The following is a 13789-nucleotide window of genomic DNA, read 5'->3' as shown; positions in this document are numbered from 1 at the left end:
AAATGGCTTTATATCTTATAGACACTAATGTCACTGGAAACACATGAATAATGTTAACCTACATGAAAATTTGATTGTTTGAAAAGTGAACCTTAAAAATGCATAAGGTTAAATAATAATCATTGGCCCATGGCAATGGAATTTTCAGATTTGCATCAATCTCTCTAAAGTGATTAAATGAACATGCAACCACATTGCAGCTCTTCTCTTCAAGGTTGATTTTGCTTGGCGCAATGGTTTGAACAAGCCAGTCTGTACTTCAAAAGAGTGAATGGGCAGCATTTGGGACAAAAGGAACTGTTCAACCTAAATCTCAGAGATGACACTGTTGAAGCCAGATTTCTCAAAAGGTATTTATTCACAAAATGAATCTTTGTCAAACTGTGAGCTGACACACCCCTCAAAAGAAATATTCAATTTTGGTTCCTGCTCCTAGGGAAACTTTTGCATTTTTTCTACTGTAATAATAGGATTGTTTATGCAGATCCCTAGCTTCTTTTGTCAAGGGCACACATTGTGGTATTAACCAAGTTTAACTTAACTCATGTATATTAATTTTCTCTGGTAAAAACATGCTCAATATTCTCAGAGTGCTAAATCTAACAAGCGGTGATTGGAAAATAAGTCGTTACCCAAAAAAAAGGATTTGGTTACATCCACGACAGCCGTGGATATGTGCTACAAAATTTTATATCCACAGTGATCTTTGCAACAACAAAGGCTTCAAAGTTCACTGTGAAATATCATTTGAAATTTCCAAATTTGGGTGTGAAATGAGAGATAGTATAACTTATACTAACATTTAATTTGTTGGTACGCTTTAACATAGAGTAAAAATATCGGTGCCGTGGATATAATGTGCACCAAATTCTAATATCAAAATTTGTGGTTTACAATCCTCAATATATGATTTCTGAAGGTAATTTAATGAGTAGTTTTATCATAATGTAGTGTGTTGCGGAAACCAATGTAATTTATACTTCATTATGTATCAAACAACAACAAATCATTATATATCATGATTAAATTTGGACTCTTTCGTTTTCTTAATAGACAAATGTGAAGGAATCAACCCAATTTTCCGACAGCTGTTTTCACCAGTTTCATGTAGATCAACCAGCACTACAAAAAGGCAGCAAACCTGGATGACATACTGGCAGCAATTTATCCAGACCTTGAGACAGCGTGCGCATTTTCGTTTTGTGCATCACAGGAACCAGCAGCATGCATCTACCGTCCCAGAGTCCAACTTTAATGTAGGATTTATGAAGATATCGCTTTTATTGAAGCTTCCACCCCAATTTCCATTTTGGCAGATCTGTTGTGCATGCTGTTATGACAAGGTCCAGAAGGTTGCTGGCAAATGAAGAAGTTGATAACATCTCCCTGCTAAGGAGGCTTTTAGGCCACACACATTTGAACCCTTACTTGCCAGCTTGGAAATATGGGAGGGAAATGAAGTCATACTTGAAGCTGATGCAATCAACTGGACATGAAGTTGAGGTCAAAGAGTGTGGACTTTGTGTTGTGCCAAACATGATTTATTTAGTGGCATGTCAAGATGGGCTTGTTGAATGTAATGTGTTGTGGGAGAGGAGTTCTGGAAATCAAGTGTCCATTTAGTATTTCAAACACAGTTGCAAGTAGCAAAAATGTATCTTATATTAAAGAGGTTCCTTTTGACCAAGCTAGGTGGTTAGAACTCAAAGCATCTGCCACATTCTTTTTTACAAAGCATATGGCCTATGGACTTGTGAAGAAAACATTTGTGGCAAGTAATGTAAGCCAAGTTACAGATAAAGATTTTCATCAATAATACTTGTTCATTCATAACAAATATGTCATTGTGTTTCTTCAAACCATTAGTATTGTGTACATAGTATTATCCACAAGGAAAATCAAGAGCTTATGGATCAAACTAATACGTTATACGCGGAGTTTTAAAACTAAACGCAACGAAGAAATGTTTGCGTTGCTCAACAGAATGTTCCTTCATCAGGTTGAAACAGCAACCGAGGTTGATATTATTTTCAAATTACTTCCAAGCCAAATACATAGTTACTGTAGCAACAAAATAGAATTGGTTTAAAACATACTGCAAACATTAAGTCACATGTCCCTTGACCTTTTCATATACTTTGTATCTTAAGTACCTGAATATTGAAAATTTTGTTTCATGTTAGAGCAAGAAGGTGTTAACACTTAAAAGAGTCTGGCTCTTCTCATAAAAAAAAAGATATCATCATTCGCCGTCTAAAATGAGTTAAATTTTGGAATACATTGATGCACTGTTTCTTAGACTATTATCCCAGGCCGCACTTTAATAACACTAGCGCAGTACACGCAGAAAATTCATTGGATAAATGGCCACAAACCTAAAGATTTGTTTGAAAAAAAAAAATTTTAATGTTCAAAAAGGTAATTTTCAAAGGAACACAAACAATTGTCATCGATTTGCATGTATGACATCGCATAAATGAAGCAAAATTACTGTACCATGTCTTTTAAAGCCCTTTTTGATCTCTACAAATTCATCTCTCTTGTACAGAACATGATTTGAAAATGGGTCTTGTAATTTTTGTTTCTTTAATGGTCCTGTATTTTATGAAATACATGTTTAGAGCATGGGACCATTCATGTAGGATTGTGAATTATACTACTTTTGATTGTTAATCCAGTGCTACCGATAGCCATGCATATTTAACAGTTATGGCCATTGTCTTGACTTAAATTCAAATTAACCTAAGGGATTTTTTTTAAATCACTTGGCAATTCATTTATTTGTAGCAGTGGCAAAGAGTACACCTTTCTGCCAGATTCAATATGTCTTAGATGTAAATAGAACATGTTACTAAGGGGCAAAATGGTATTGAATTTTGACAGCAAAAAACCATAATAATTTTTTATTAAAAGTTTACAGTAAAGGACGTTGAAAAGTGGGGTACTCAGTAACTTTTAACTACATTTAAGTCTTTGGAAGTTAAGGGTCAACATCAGCTATAACATATTAGCTAACTAATAAAAAAACACGTAAAAAGCCATGACATTTCATCGTAATAACTCTCCAAACATTAAAAATAAGACAAAATTTCCAAAACAATTCCCAAACCTTTCTGTACGAATTTGAACACTGCTTTCATAAATTAAAAAATGCAGCATGTTTTAAATGTCAATTAATGGAATAAATTCAGAGAATTTTGTTTTATTTAAATAATTTGCTTCATGTTGACTCTCTCTGAATGACAGTCCTTCAGAGAACTATTTCTCCTAATGTTCATCTCGAAACCAAGGGTGGAAGCAAGTTCAGAAGAGCTGCACATACAATTATAATGTCGTCAACCAATGGGACAAGGTTCATCGGTAAAGTTTCCTTTAAAGCAGCACTTTGCGTAATTCTTCGATGATTTTCTCAACCTCATTGACCCCACCATGCCAATAACGACATACATAACAAGCTTATCTATTCAACTGTGACTTCATATCGGTCGCAAAATTTAGAACTGTCAACGTTGTTTTTCTCGAAGGTCTTTTCCGTTAGGATCTCAGTAAACCCCGCCTATATATATGAATATTTAAACTCTATGAACGTCATTGCATAACGTGGTAAATAATAAACAATGATCAGCTGATTGCAAGCATCGCGAAGCGACAGATAGTGTAGGCAGGCTACATAGCGTTACTTCAGTCTGATATTCGTTAAGAAGAAGAATTTCGCAAGAAGAAATTCGCTCACCCTTAGCATGGACACGAGAAATACCGATGTAAGTTCTCATCATTTACCAAGACTATCAGAAAATTCCTCATCTTTGCAGATGTACTCTCCGTTTTCCGTGATCGCCATATCGTGGGGTATACACTAGACTATGCCTATATACATGTGTGACCAAACTACTGTACCGATGTTAGGGTAACTTTAGGCCTAACAACAAATCCATATTACGACGAACTTTACGTAGTGTAGTGACGTTTGTGAATATTGGCTTAGTTAAAATGAATGTCGTCTTGTGCAGTGAGTAGTTAGATTTAATGTTAGCTAGGCTTCAGGAATGTCACTTTGACCCATGATTTATGATGGATCAGAAGCAAATATGCTCCAAAGATTATCTGTAAAAGAACTGTCTTATTTCCTTCTTTCATAATGTAGCAGTCATTAGGTGATTCACCGGAAACACCATCAAATAGGACATCTGGGAGAAGGGGAAGGAGGGGTACAGGCCGTGGAGGAAAAGGTACAGCTACGCCTCGGTTGACAGCAGCTGCAGCAAGACAGCAAGTTGCTTATCAACAGCAGGAGAGGGCAGAAAATATCAGGGTACATAAAGTGGCTATATTCTCATTTACTATGTTTCTTTGCTTTCATTACAAATCCTCTCAAGAACATGTACCCAATGCAGCTGAGTCCCTGGGTGTGTAAAAAAAATAGTTGTGTGGAAAGGGTACCAATACTATTGCTTAACTTACATGAAATTAACTTTGCTAGTTTTGAGCATCTTTGTATGAGAAGGTGACAACTGTCTCTCTCTTAGACCGGTCAGTACTTCTTTGTGGCTAGCAATAGTACTCAGTGATGACAGCATAGACCAAATTTACAATATGTTGTAATGACATAACCTTGCGTGACTAAAGTGTTCAGCAATCAGTTTAAGAAGTTTATAGCATATGGCGTCAGTGACACCTTTTGTCAACCAATATCCCCCCTTTCTCTTGAAGGTCAATGTATTCTTTCCTTTTAATAATCTCCCTCACTCTGTTGTTTTGTGCAAGCTTATACCAAGAACTGAAATAGTATAATGGGTGTCCATAAACAGTAACATTTCCATTAAGGGTGTTTTCACAAAATTTGACCTTCATGGTAAATGATATCACCCTTTTAATAATTGGGCATAACTTTCTACAATTTCATATTTTCCAGTTAATTGATACTGTGGTGATTGACCCTTTGGTCCTTGGTGTTGCCCGAGAACTCAGAAGAGCCATCTGTGGCGGAAACAGAGGAGAACAGCCCAACAAAGCCAATAGACATGCTGCATACAGACAATTTGTACTGTGGCATTATGGTCGCCTTGGCAACAGAAATAGGACAGCAGTTCCCAGTTGTGTGGTCTGGCGGATCAGGTCCACTTTTCCTGAGCCGCATGATAACTATGTTGGGTACATTCCAGGTAGATTGCTGTAACGTTTTCATTTATCTTTGTAAGCTATTCTTGCCGGTATTAATTTTGTTCTTTTCCACATTTTTCTATTTATTTACATATATGTTTTTATACTTGCCATGGATCAGACTATTATTTCACTTCTTTATCGTTCATTTGTTATTCCATCAAAAATCATGTTTATTTTTATATCACATTTTTGATATACTAAAAAGACTAGAAAGCTCGTAAAATTCAATTATCCCGCCGCGAATCCTTCACCCTATTTATGGAAAATGAATAGAACTTAAAAGTTAGGCATAGGGCCTAGGCCCCTGCCATACAATTGTAATGGGCCTGCAACATAGCCATCGTTAAGTGTTCAAAATTAATGTCATATATTTGCTAATGATATTTAGAATGAATGCTGTTGTTGAAATGTTTTATTTGCTTTTGTATGAGGGTTGCCCTGGGGGTTCTCTGTTCATGAAAATTTGCAAATTTTTAGGCCTAGGCCTTATTGTTTTATTCTGGTTGTCCTAACCCACGAAAATTGCACCTTTTTTTGGGGGGGGGGGGGTTGCCAACCCATGTAATGGCTGGCGATTCAATTGTTTCAACACAAAAAGTTACTCACCAATGCTGAAAAGATGTTTTAGGCCTAGTTGATTATTTCTACGGCAATAGTTTAAAACTTCAATCGCCATATGGACATTAAGTATTAAATCGCTGGTGACCAAAATCAATCAGTTTTATATTTTATTGCCAACAAAGAATTCTTCGTGGCCAACCATGGAGACCGCAGTTGTCCAGGGTTGTCCAGGGTTGCCCAGACTGCAAAGTTTGTTTCTCGCAGGGAAGATCTTCTGTTACATTTGAATAGGAGTAATATTGGCACTAGGCGTCTACTGTACACAGTTTTGTTACTTTTGGCAATTGAAGGTCTTTAATAGTCCACCAAATTGTTCACCAAGTAAATATAATTTCAAAACAAAATGGAATTACTAGTTAAAATGGAGTCACTTCTTTTGTTAAAAGAAGCTTCATGGTTACATGTAGGGGTTTATTAAAGAAAAAAGTCACCTTTAATCAATATTTTGTCCTCTATTTCTTTTCAGATATGGCGAGCATTCACAAGCAAAAATGTGCAGATTATGTGGGAGTGCCAAGGCAATTCCTGGGGACAGGCCACCAAAAAGCAAATTGGATTTTCATACATGGACCTTATTGACTTTAAAGATGACATTGAAGGAGTACATCCTGAGTTTCTTTTTTGTAGCTGTTGCATCTTGAACCTGCAAAGATGGAAGAAAAAGGACAACAAAAAAACAGAAATATGCATTAAATATTTCTGTTGCCACTTATGAACCTCACAGCAATTTGTGTACTTCATGTCCACCAGATGATTGTAGTACTGCTACGAAAGAAACTGAACTTCAGAATTTGATTTGAGAATTGCAAAGATTATAGACTTGTGTATTTGGATTCTTCTTTTCTTGCTCAAATAAACACTACTGGCACTGCCATTATGAAACAAGTTTGTGTTGAAAGAGACGGCAGGTGGACATTTCATGTAAAGGAGAAGGTAATAGTGAGGCAAGATATTGTTGATTTAGGTTTCATGATTCCTGACCTATTATCAACTGAGGAGGATGTCCATAGTTTGTTGATATGTACCAAGGACATCGATGTTTGTTTTGGAAATAGTGACATCTTCGGTTCCACAGAATATTCTGAACTCCGAAAAGAAGGTTTTGCTGTAGAAATTTTTTCATGGATGGGACAAACCCTTCGGCATAGCAGTTGCAGATATTGCACATGTGAACAAAAGATGTGAGTTATGCTCACAATATCGATGTAACTTATTTGCAAAACGTTCCCAAATGCGGGCTCTGAAAAAGACAGATATTTCCCTTTCATCTCATAAGTGTAATGATTCAATGTCAAGTGGCGACAAAGACAATAAATTGATGAAAGAAAGGTGCACCAATTTTACTCAAGGAGGCCAAAGGTCATGTGAGAAATGATCGTAAGCATTGGATGCTTGAGTTTCATGTTGGTTTTGCCACAATGCAACACAATGGTAAAAAGCAACACATGCAAACTGGGATATTCAGAACAGTTTATTTAATGTATATGCAAACTGGGTCGATATCGACCCAAATAATCATTGAATTTATAAAAAAAAATAGTACTCAGCCATCTTACATCCTACAACATTCATTTGAAATGCAGCTAAGACCATACGTTTGTGTATAAAACAAATGAAAAGGGGGGTCACTGTGATTTTTTTTAGTGGGTGGGGCTCAAAGGTCAATCTGAAAATGACGTAATTTGGCTAAAAATCGATGTTCGCTTCATAAAAATCGTGACAGAAAATAACAAACCCCCCCATTATATTTGGTATAAACCCTAACATGTTTTGAACATATTCTGAGCATTTCAGGAATAGAGAGTTCTGAGAAAAATGCAAATGACTTTGAAATTTCCTGTAATTTGACACAAATCGTCCAAATCCGTTCATTTTTGAGAAAATTCTCAGTCCCGAACGCTTCAACCTACGTACGTGTTTTTTTTTTTTCTTATTTTAGATATTTAGGCCACTGCAACATTTCTAATTGATAGCATAGCGCCCCACATTCCTTTGAAAATTGATTGCAACCGCCGCTCTCGTGTCGCTCTCGTGTCAACTGTGCACACACAAATTGAAAAATGGCGTCGACAAGTAAACAAACGAGACAGCGGAAGAGGCGGAAGAGGTCCTTGGCATTTGGGACGATTGGTCAGATGGTGAGGACGATGATCTAAACGACCCCATCTACCAAGATTCGCTACTTTTTGAAGATGCAGAAATTGTAAGTCAATTGCGTTGTTTACAACAAAGGCTAGGCTAGGCCAGGCCTAACGTTATGTCAACGTTAGGCTGTAATTGAAGAATGTAAACAAAACTTGGAATAATGATGATAACCAAGTAATATTGTTACATACTGTAATGAAAGTAAAAATAACACTGGGGGCCAAATGAAATTGCAAAATAGGGGGAATCCATGGTATTTTGTATCATTTTTGGGGGTGGCCAAATGAACAAAGAATAGGCTTTGGGTAGGCTAGGCCTAACGTTATACCAATGTTAGGCCATTGCCATTGTATAGAAATGTATGTTACTTTTGAATGTAAACAAAGAAAAAACTTGGAATAATGATGATAACCAAGAATTATTGTTACATACTGTTAGAAAAGTAATATAACAGGGGGCCAAATAAAATTGCAAAATAAGGGGAATCCATGGTATTTTTTTAATCATTTTTGGGGGTGGTCAAATGAACAAAGAATAGGCCTAGGGTAGGTTAGGCCTAATGTTATACCAATGCTAGGCTAATGCTATTGTATAGAAATGTATGTAATTCTGGAATGTAAACAAAGAAAATAATTATGATATTAGCAAATGAATTTACAAAATAGGGGGAACCATTGGCATTTCTTTTTTGGGGCCAAGTGAATTTACAAAACTGACATTCCTTTTTTTTTCAGGGACACACAGTTCAGCTGGCACCAGCTTTTGAGGAGCTGCCAGATGAGGCACCCGTAGCAGTTGTGCCTGAAGCCGCTGGTGCACCTCCAGCCAAACGGAGGAGAGGCCGCCCAACAAGGCCTGCACCAGTGGTAGTACCTCCACCGAAGAGGCCATCAACACCACCACCACCCATCTCGACCCAGGAGCGGAAGGCTTTGAAAGAAAGGGTCCGACAAAGGAAAGCCACCCTCTCCGCTCTTGGGAAGGTTGATGTACAGGAGAAGATGGCTCTTCTGGTTGAGGACGAGGACGATCGTCACAACTGCTGCGGGGACTGGAAATGGGAGAGTTTAACTGAAGACATAGTGAGTAATCACTGTTACTTTACTAACCAATTTTTTTTTTTGGCAGCCTACCATGGACCGGAAAACCTGCCAACTGTAAACCTGAGTTTTATTTATGTACTATTTATGTACAAAATAAAATATCGATATATTTTTGCTATTTATACATTGAATGTTCCTTTTATTCAACAGCCTTACATCAACGAAGAGGGGCAGTTTTCCAGAGAGGGAGAGGATCCGCGAGGTATTTCAGGAGCGGCCCAGAGGGCAGTGACTGAACTACATTTGTTGTTTCTCACCAAAGAAGTCTTGACAAATTTGGTCAAGCAGACGAATCTGTATGCGACGCAAGAAAGGGACAAGGAAGGAGATAGTAAAGAGCGCTGGTCGCCCGTTACTAGAGAGGAGGTAATGGCCTTCATTGGGGTAGCTATTGCCATGGGTATTGTCCACAAAGGTGCATTGAGAGAATACTGGTGAACTACATCACTCTTAGAAACACCATGGTTTCCTTCTGTAATGTCAGGTCATCGTTTCGCCATGATTCAAAGGTATTTGCATCTTGCGGATAACACTAGGGCTGACTTGACTGCTGATGGAAAGCTCTGTGATAACTTGTACAAAGTACGACCCTTACTTGATTCCTTACTCACATCTTTCCCTCAGCACTATCATCCGGGTAAGAATCTCAGTCTGGATGAACAGATGCTTGGGACCAAGGCCCGTTGCAGCTTCATCCAGTACATGAAGGACAAGCCCACAAAGAGGAGTGAAATCGTGGGTCCTCTGTGACGCGCAAGTTCGCTATTGTTTGAATTTCCAAATTTACACAGGTGGTTCTGGAGAAAAAGGATTGAGCTTCCGTGTCGTGAATGAGCTGATGAGTCCGTACCTGGGTAAATTTCATCATTTGTACACTGATAATTATTACACCTCTCCAGAGTTACTAGCTCACCTGCTCATTCACGACACATTGGCTGTTGGAACGGTCCGCCAGGATCGTCTCAGTATGCCAATGCGGATGAGGACATCTGTCGATGTCTTCAAGCCGGATCAATCTGTTTTCTACAATAGCCACAAGATGACAGCTTGTCGGTGGAAGGACAAGAGATATGTGTTTTGTTTATCTACAGTTCATGGCAACACATTTGATACGATTACTCGTAGGAAGAGGGGTACTCGTGGTGAAATGGAAGATATTCAGAAACCAAAGATGGTTTTTGACTACAACACCCACAAGCGTTGGTGGATACAAATATTTTTTCGATTGATAGATATGACAATTGTGAATTCCTATGCTCTTTGGAAGCTGAAGCAGGTCAATCCCCTCCGACTGAACAGTCACAAAAAGTTTAGAATTGCACTTGCTGAGCAATTCGTTTCCCCCTTCAGAGAGAGATATGCCCACCCACTTCAGAGTCGACAGATACCAAACCGAAGGAAGCACGTCTCTGATCCAACCTCATACACCCCTCGAAAAACATGTGCAGTCTGCCATGATACCAACCGCAAAACAAGTAGTGGTTGTAGGAACTGCGGTGATACCATCCGCCTGCACTTCTGCATGGATGATGGCCAAATGTCATGCTTTGCCAAGTATACAAAACATGATTACACAGGCTAAAAGCTGTCCCTCTGATCTCTCTCCTGAATGCTTCAACTTCCAAAATCATAAGTTTCATATCTAGCAATCGAATAAATGCTGTTTGTACACCTTCTATTTCAACAATAATATTCACTGTGTTCCCATTTTGGCTATGATAAACACTATACATTCTCTTGAACTTTAAACTTGTGTGAAAACTTGGAACCCTTTTTTCTTGTACTTGATACTACTGATGGGGGGTAGTATCATTGATTGATGATAGATTACAATTGAAACCATTTGTTTCTCAGAGAGTTTTACTTTTCTAAAATGCCAATAACAACCCACAAGTATTGTGATGGACTTTTTCCTTGTTATTGAAGTCCATACCAATACTTTGATGCTTCTCCCTTTCTTTGTTGACCATACAGATAAGTCTGCTTTGTTTCTTGCTGCTCTTGAAATTCCTCAACCAACTTCACCCAACTGAAGATTCACCCTCTGGAAACTGTACAGCCTTATCACCCACTGGAAACGATTATTATTTAGAAGGGGGGGGGAGTTAGAACTGGGGGAGGGGGAGGGGGTTTGGAACTTGGGGGAGGGGGATTTACAACTTGGGGGATTTTTGAACTATCATTATTTACATTATAATCCTACATAAATTTAATTAACAAAAATGATGAATAAAAATGACTGAAAATTCAACATTTATCTTTTCTTCCTTTATTTTATTATATATAATATAGTATATGTCATAAGTGTTTCATATATATAGATATATAGCACATTCATACGTTACATACAGATAAGATTTGAATAACTTACAATTGGGGGATTTGTGAAAAACAAAATGGCAGCCTCATTTGCATAAATTTGGGTCATAAAAGTGGGTCGAACCTAACATGTGTACTAAATATGAAATCAGTCATAACTCTGTGTTACGATCAATTCGATCAAGGCCAGAATACACCTCCCCTTGGGTTCACAACTCAAATGACTAAACAGCACACTGTAAAATTTAACTTTAAATATAACAATAAGTATTTATTTAATTGTGTGTTCAAGGTAATTAAAATCAAACAAAGATCATTTATCAATATCTAAGCAGTTTACACTTAAACAGATTTAATAAGTTATACTATAATTTACTCACGACCTGGTGTGTGCCGCGACGCGAGCTGCAGCATAAGTCCAGTGACAAAAAGTCCTGGCGAATATTCCAGCGAAACTTGTCGACGGACGAATGTCCAATATTGAAGAAATCCAGCTCCCAACTTGATGACTTCCACTTCGGAGGTCGACTACTAATGAATGTCCAAGTTGTGCTTGAAGCTTGTTTATCCTTGGATTCCTGACCTTGGGTAACTCAGAGGCCACAATAAGTAGTGCTGACTGGCACAGAACCGAAGACGGCTACACAACGATGGGCGACTTCGAAGCCGGTAAACTTGTAGCAAATCCACTAATGAAAAGACAGCTATAACTTTACTGTCAAACTAAGTGAGTATTTACTCACACTGGAATTGTAGGATTCACTTGAGCGACAGGTTATTAAACTCCTGGAGCCAAGATGGTTAAAAACTCTTGATCTCAAATTATCAGGTGCTTATATAGCATTTTCACAAGTCCAGAAAGATCTTGCAATGTCCATCCATTCTAGAAGCATCTTACAGTAACTCCAGCTCAGTTCAAGCAATCCAAAAGGTCACTTGACCTTCCCAGGAAATCCTCACCTAATGTTCTAAAAATAGCACAGGGGATGTCCCCTTGGCAGCACTCCAATGTTCTAGTATGTTCCAATGTGTACTGTGTTGAGATGGTCTAAATTGTTCTCAAATGTTCTAACTCTTCTAGAAGCTTCTCAACTTTTCCAAATATTCTGCACACACCAGATATACACACACACCAGGCAGTTCTATAATATGATTCTTAGATTAATTTATAACATTTTGTAATATTGATTTATAATACAACTAATTGTTGCAAAAATCATACAAATTATTGAGATTACTTTGGGGCCTGTAACATCTGTCAATCCTCAACAGATTTCAGAAAAGTTGGTATCATCTGAAAGAGCAACCCCAAAAGAAACTTAATCATATATTTTGAAGTCAATTTTGAAGTAATTAGTGATTTTTTGAGGTATTTTGGGGATTTCCATAAAAAACAAAATGGCAACCTAATTTGCATATTATTAATTTGCATATTATTTTATTTTTTCAAATCCAAATTTTGTTCTCTATTGATCTAAATCAACTTCCTAATAGAGGAGTTGTCCCTAACCTTTATAAACCAGCCCTAACAAGATAAGTGGCCCAAATCCTAATTGTGTGCCCAACCCCCCATGCAATGTCCTTTCATAATGTACATTATTTAACATATTGTGGGCAGCTATTTATCATTTGGAACTATTTAATACTTAGTTGTGTTCCTTATTCACAGAGCAACCCTCTGCAACATTTGTGCTTTTCACGTGACCCGTCATACGGGATACAAAACGTCACGGCCAAACGGCACTACGAAACCATCCCATTCTTACAAACGAAACTCAGGCCAAGCGAGCCAAAAAAAGGACATACGCCCACCGACCTGCCATTTGTTTGTGAAAGATGCACATTCATAAATCCATCCTCTGTCACAGAAGTAATTATACAAGGGGGCTTTTATTTAAAAACGCCACAATCACTAACAAAGACTGGTTTGTGTGAGGTCATGAATCAACGTATTATTACATTTCAAGGTGTTGAATTCTTGTTTTTGCTTACGATTCCTTATTTTGATTTTGTAATTTCTATTTTATCGTTAGAAAGAAACAGTAGCTAAAATTACTTCTGTTCTTCATATGTCTTTTATTTTTTATTTTTAATGATGCTGGGTATGCAACACACACTATTAAAGTTGTGCTGACTTACAATGGCAGGATTAGACAAATGTCGCAAAAGTGGAAAAATTGCTATGATTTGTCGGCTTTCAATGAAGGAATTTGAAGAAGAATTATGGCAAACTTTGCGAGTGATCTTTATTATATTGCATTGATACATTTCATGTACTTTTCCTTACGTATGCAATCTGATATACAGAAGATCCTCTTGTGGAGCAAAGCTCCCCAACAAACATGCAGGCACCATCCAAGACGAAGGATGGTTCAAGAATGATTAAAGACATTTTAGGCTTTCACGATAATCCTAGTCAAACACTTTATGTTGATATG

At 37.6% G+C, this 13789-nt stretch overlaps 1 protein-coding gene across 1 annotated transcript; it reads left to right on the top strand.

Moving 5' to 3' along the window:
- The first annotated feature begins 7869 nt into the window (after positions 1–7869).
- Positions 7870–9668, top strand: LOC139983129 (uncharacterized). The gene is made up of 2 exons (XM_071996502.1): positions 7870–7987; positions 8664–9668. The coding sequence occupies exon 2, from the start codon at positions 8931–8933 to the stop codon at positions 9468–9470; it is 540 nt and encodes a 179-aa protein (XP_071852603.1). The 5' UTR covers positions 7870–7987; positions 8664–8930; the 3' UTR covers positions 9471–9668.
- The last annotated feature ends 4121 nt before the right edge of the window (positions 9669–13789 follow it).

This window comes from Apostichopus japonicus, chromosome 16 (assembly GCF_037975245.1).
Source record: "Apostichopus japonicus isolate 1M-3 chromosome 16, ASM3797524v1, whole genome shotgun sequence".
Taxonomy (NCBI): Eukaryota; Metazoa; Echinodermata; class Holothuroidea; order Aspidochirotida; family Stichopodidae; genus Apostichopus; species Apostichopus japonicus.
The sequence above is the reverse complement of the archived record's forward strand: the minus strand, read 5'-3'. Positions and strand labels throughout refer to the sequence as shown.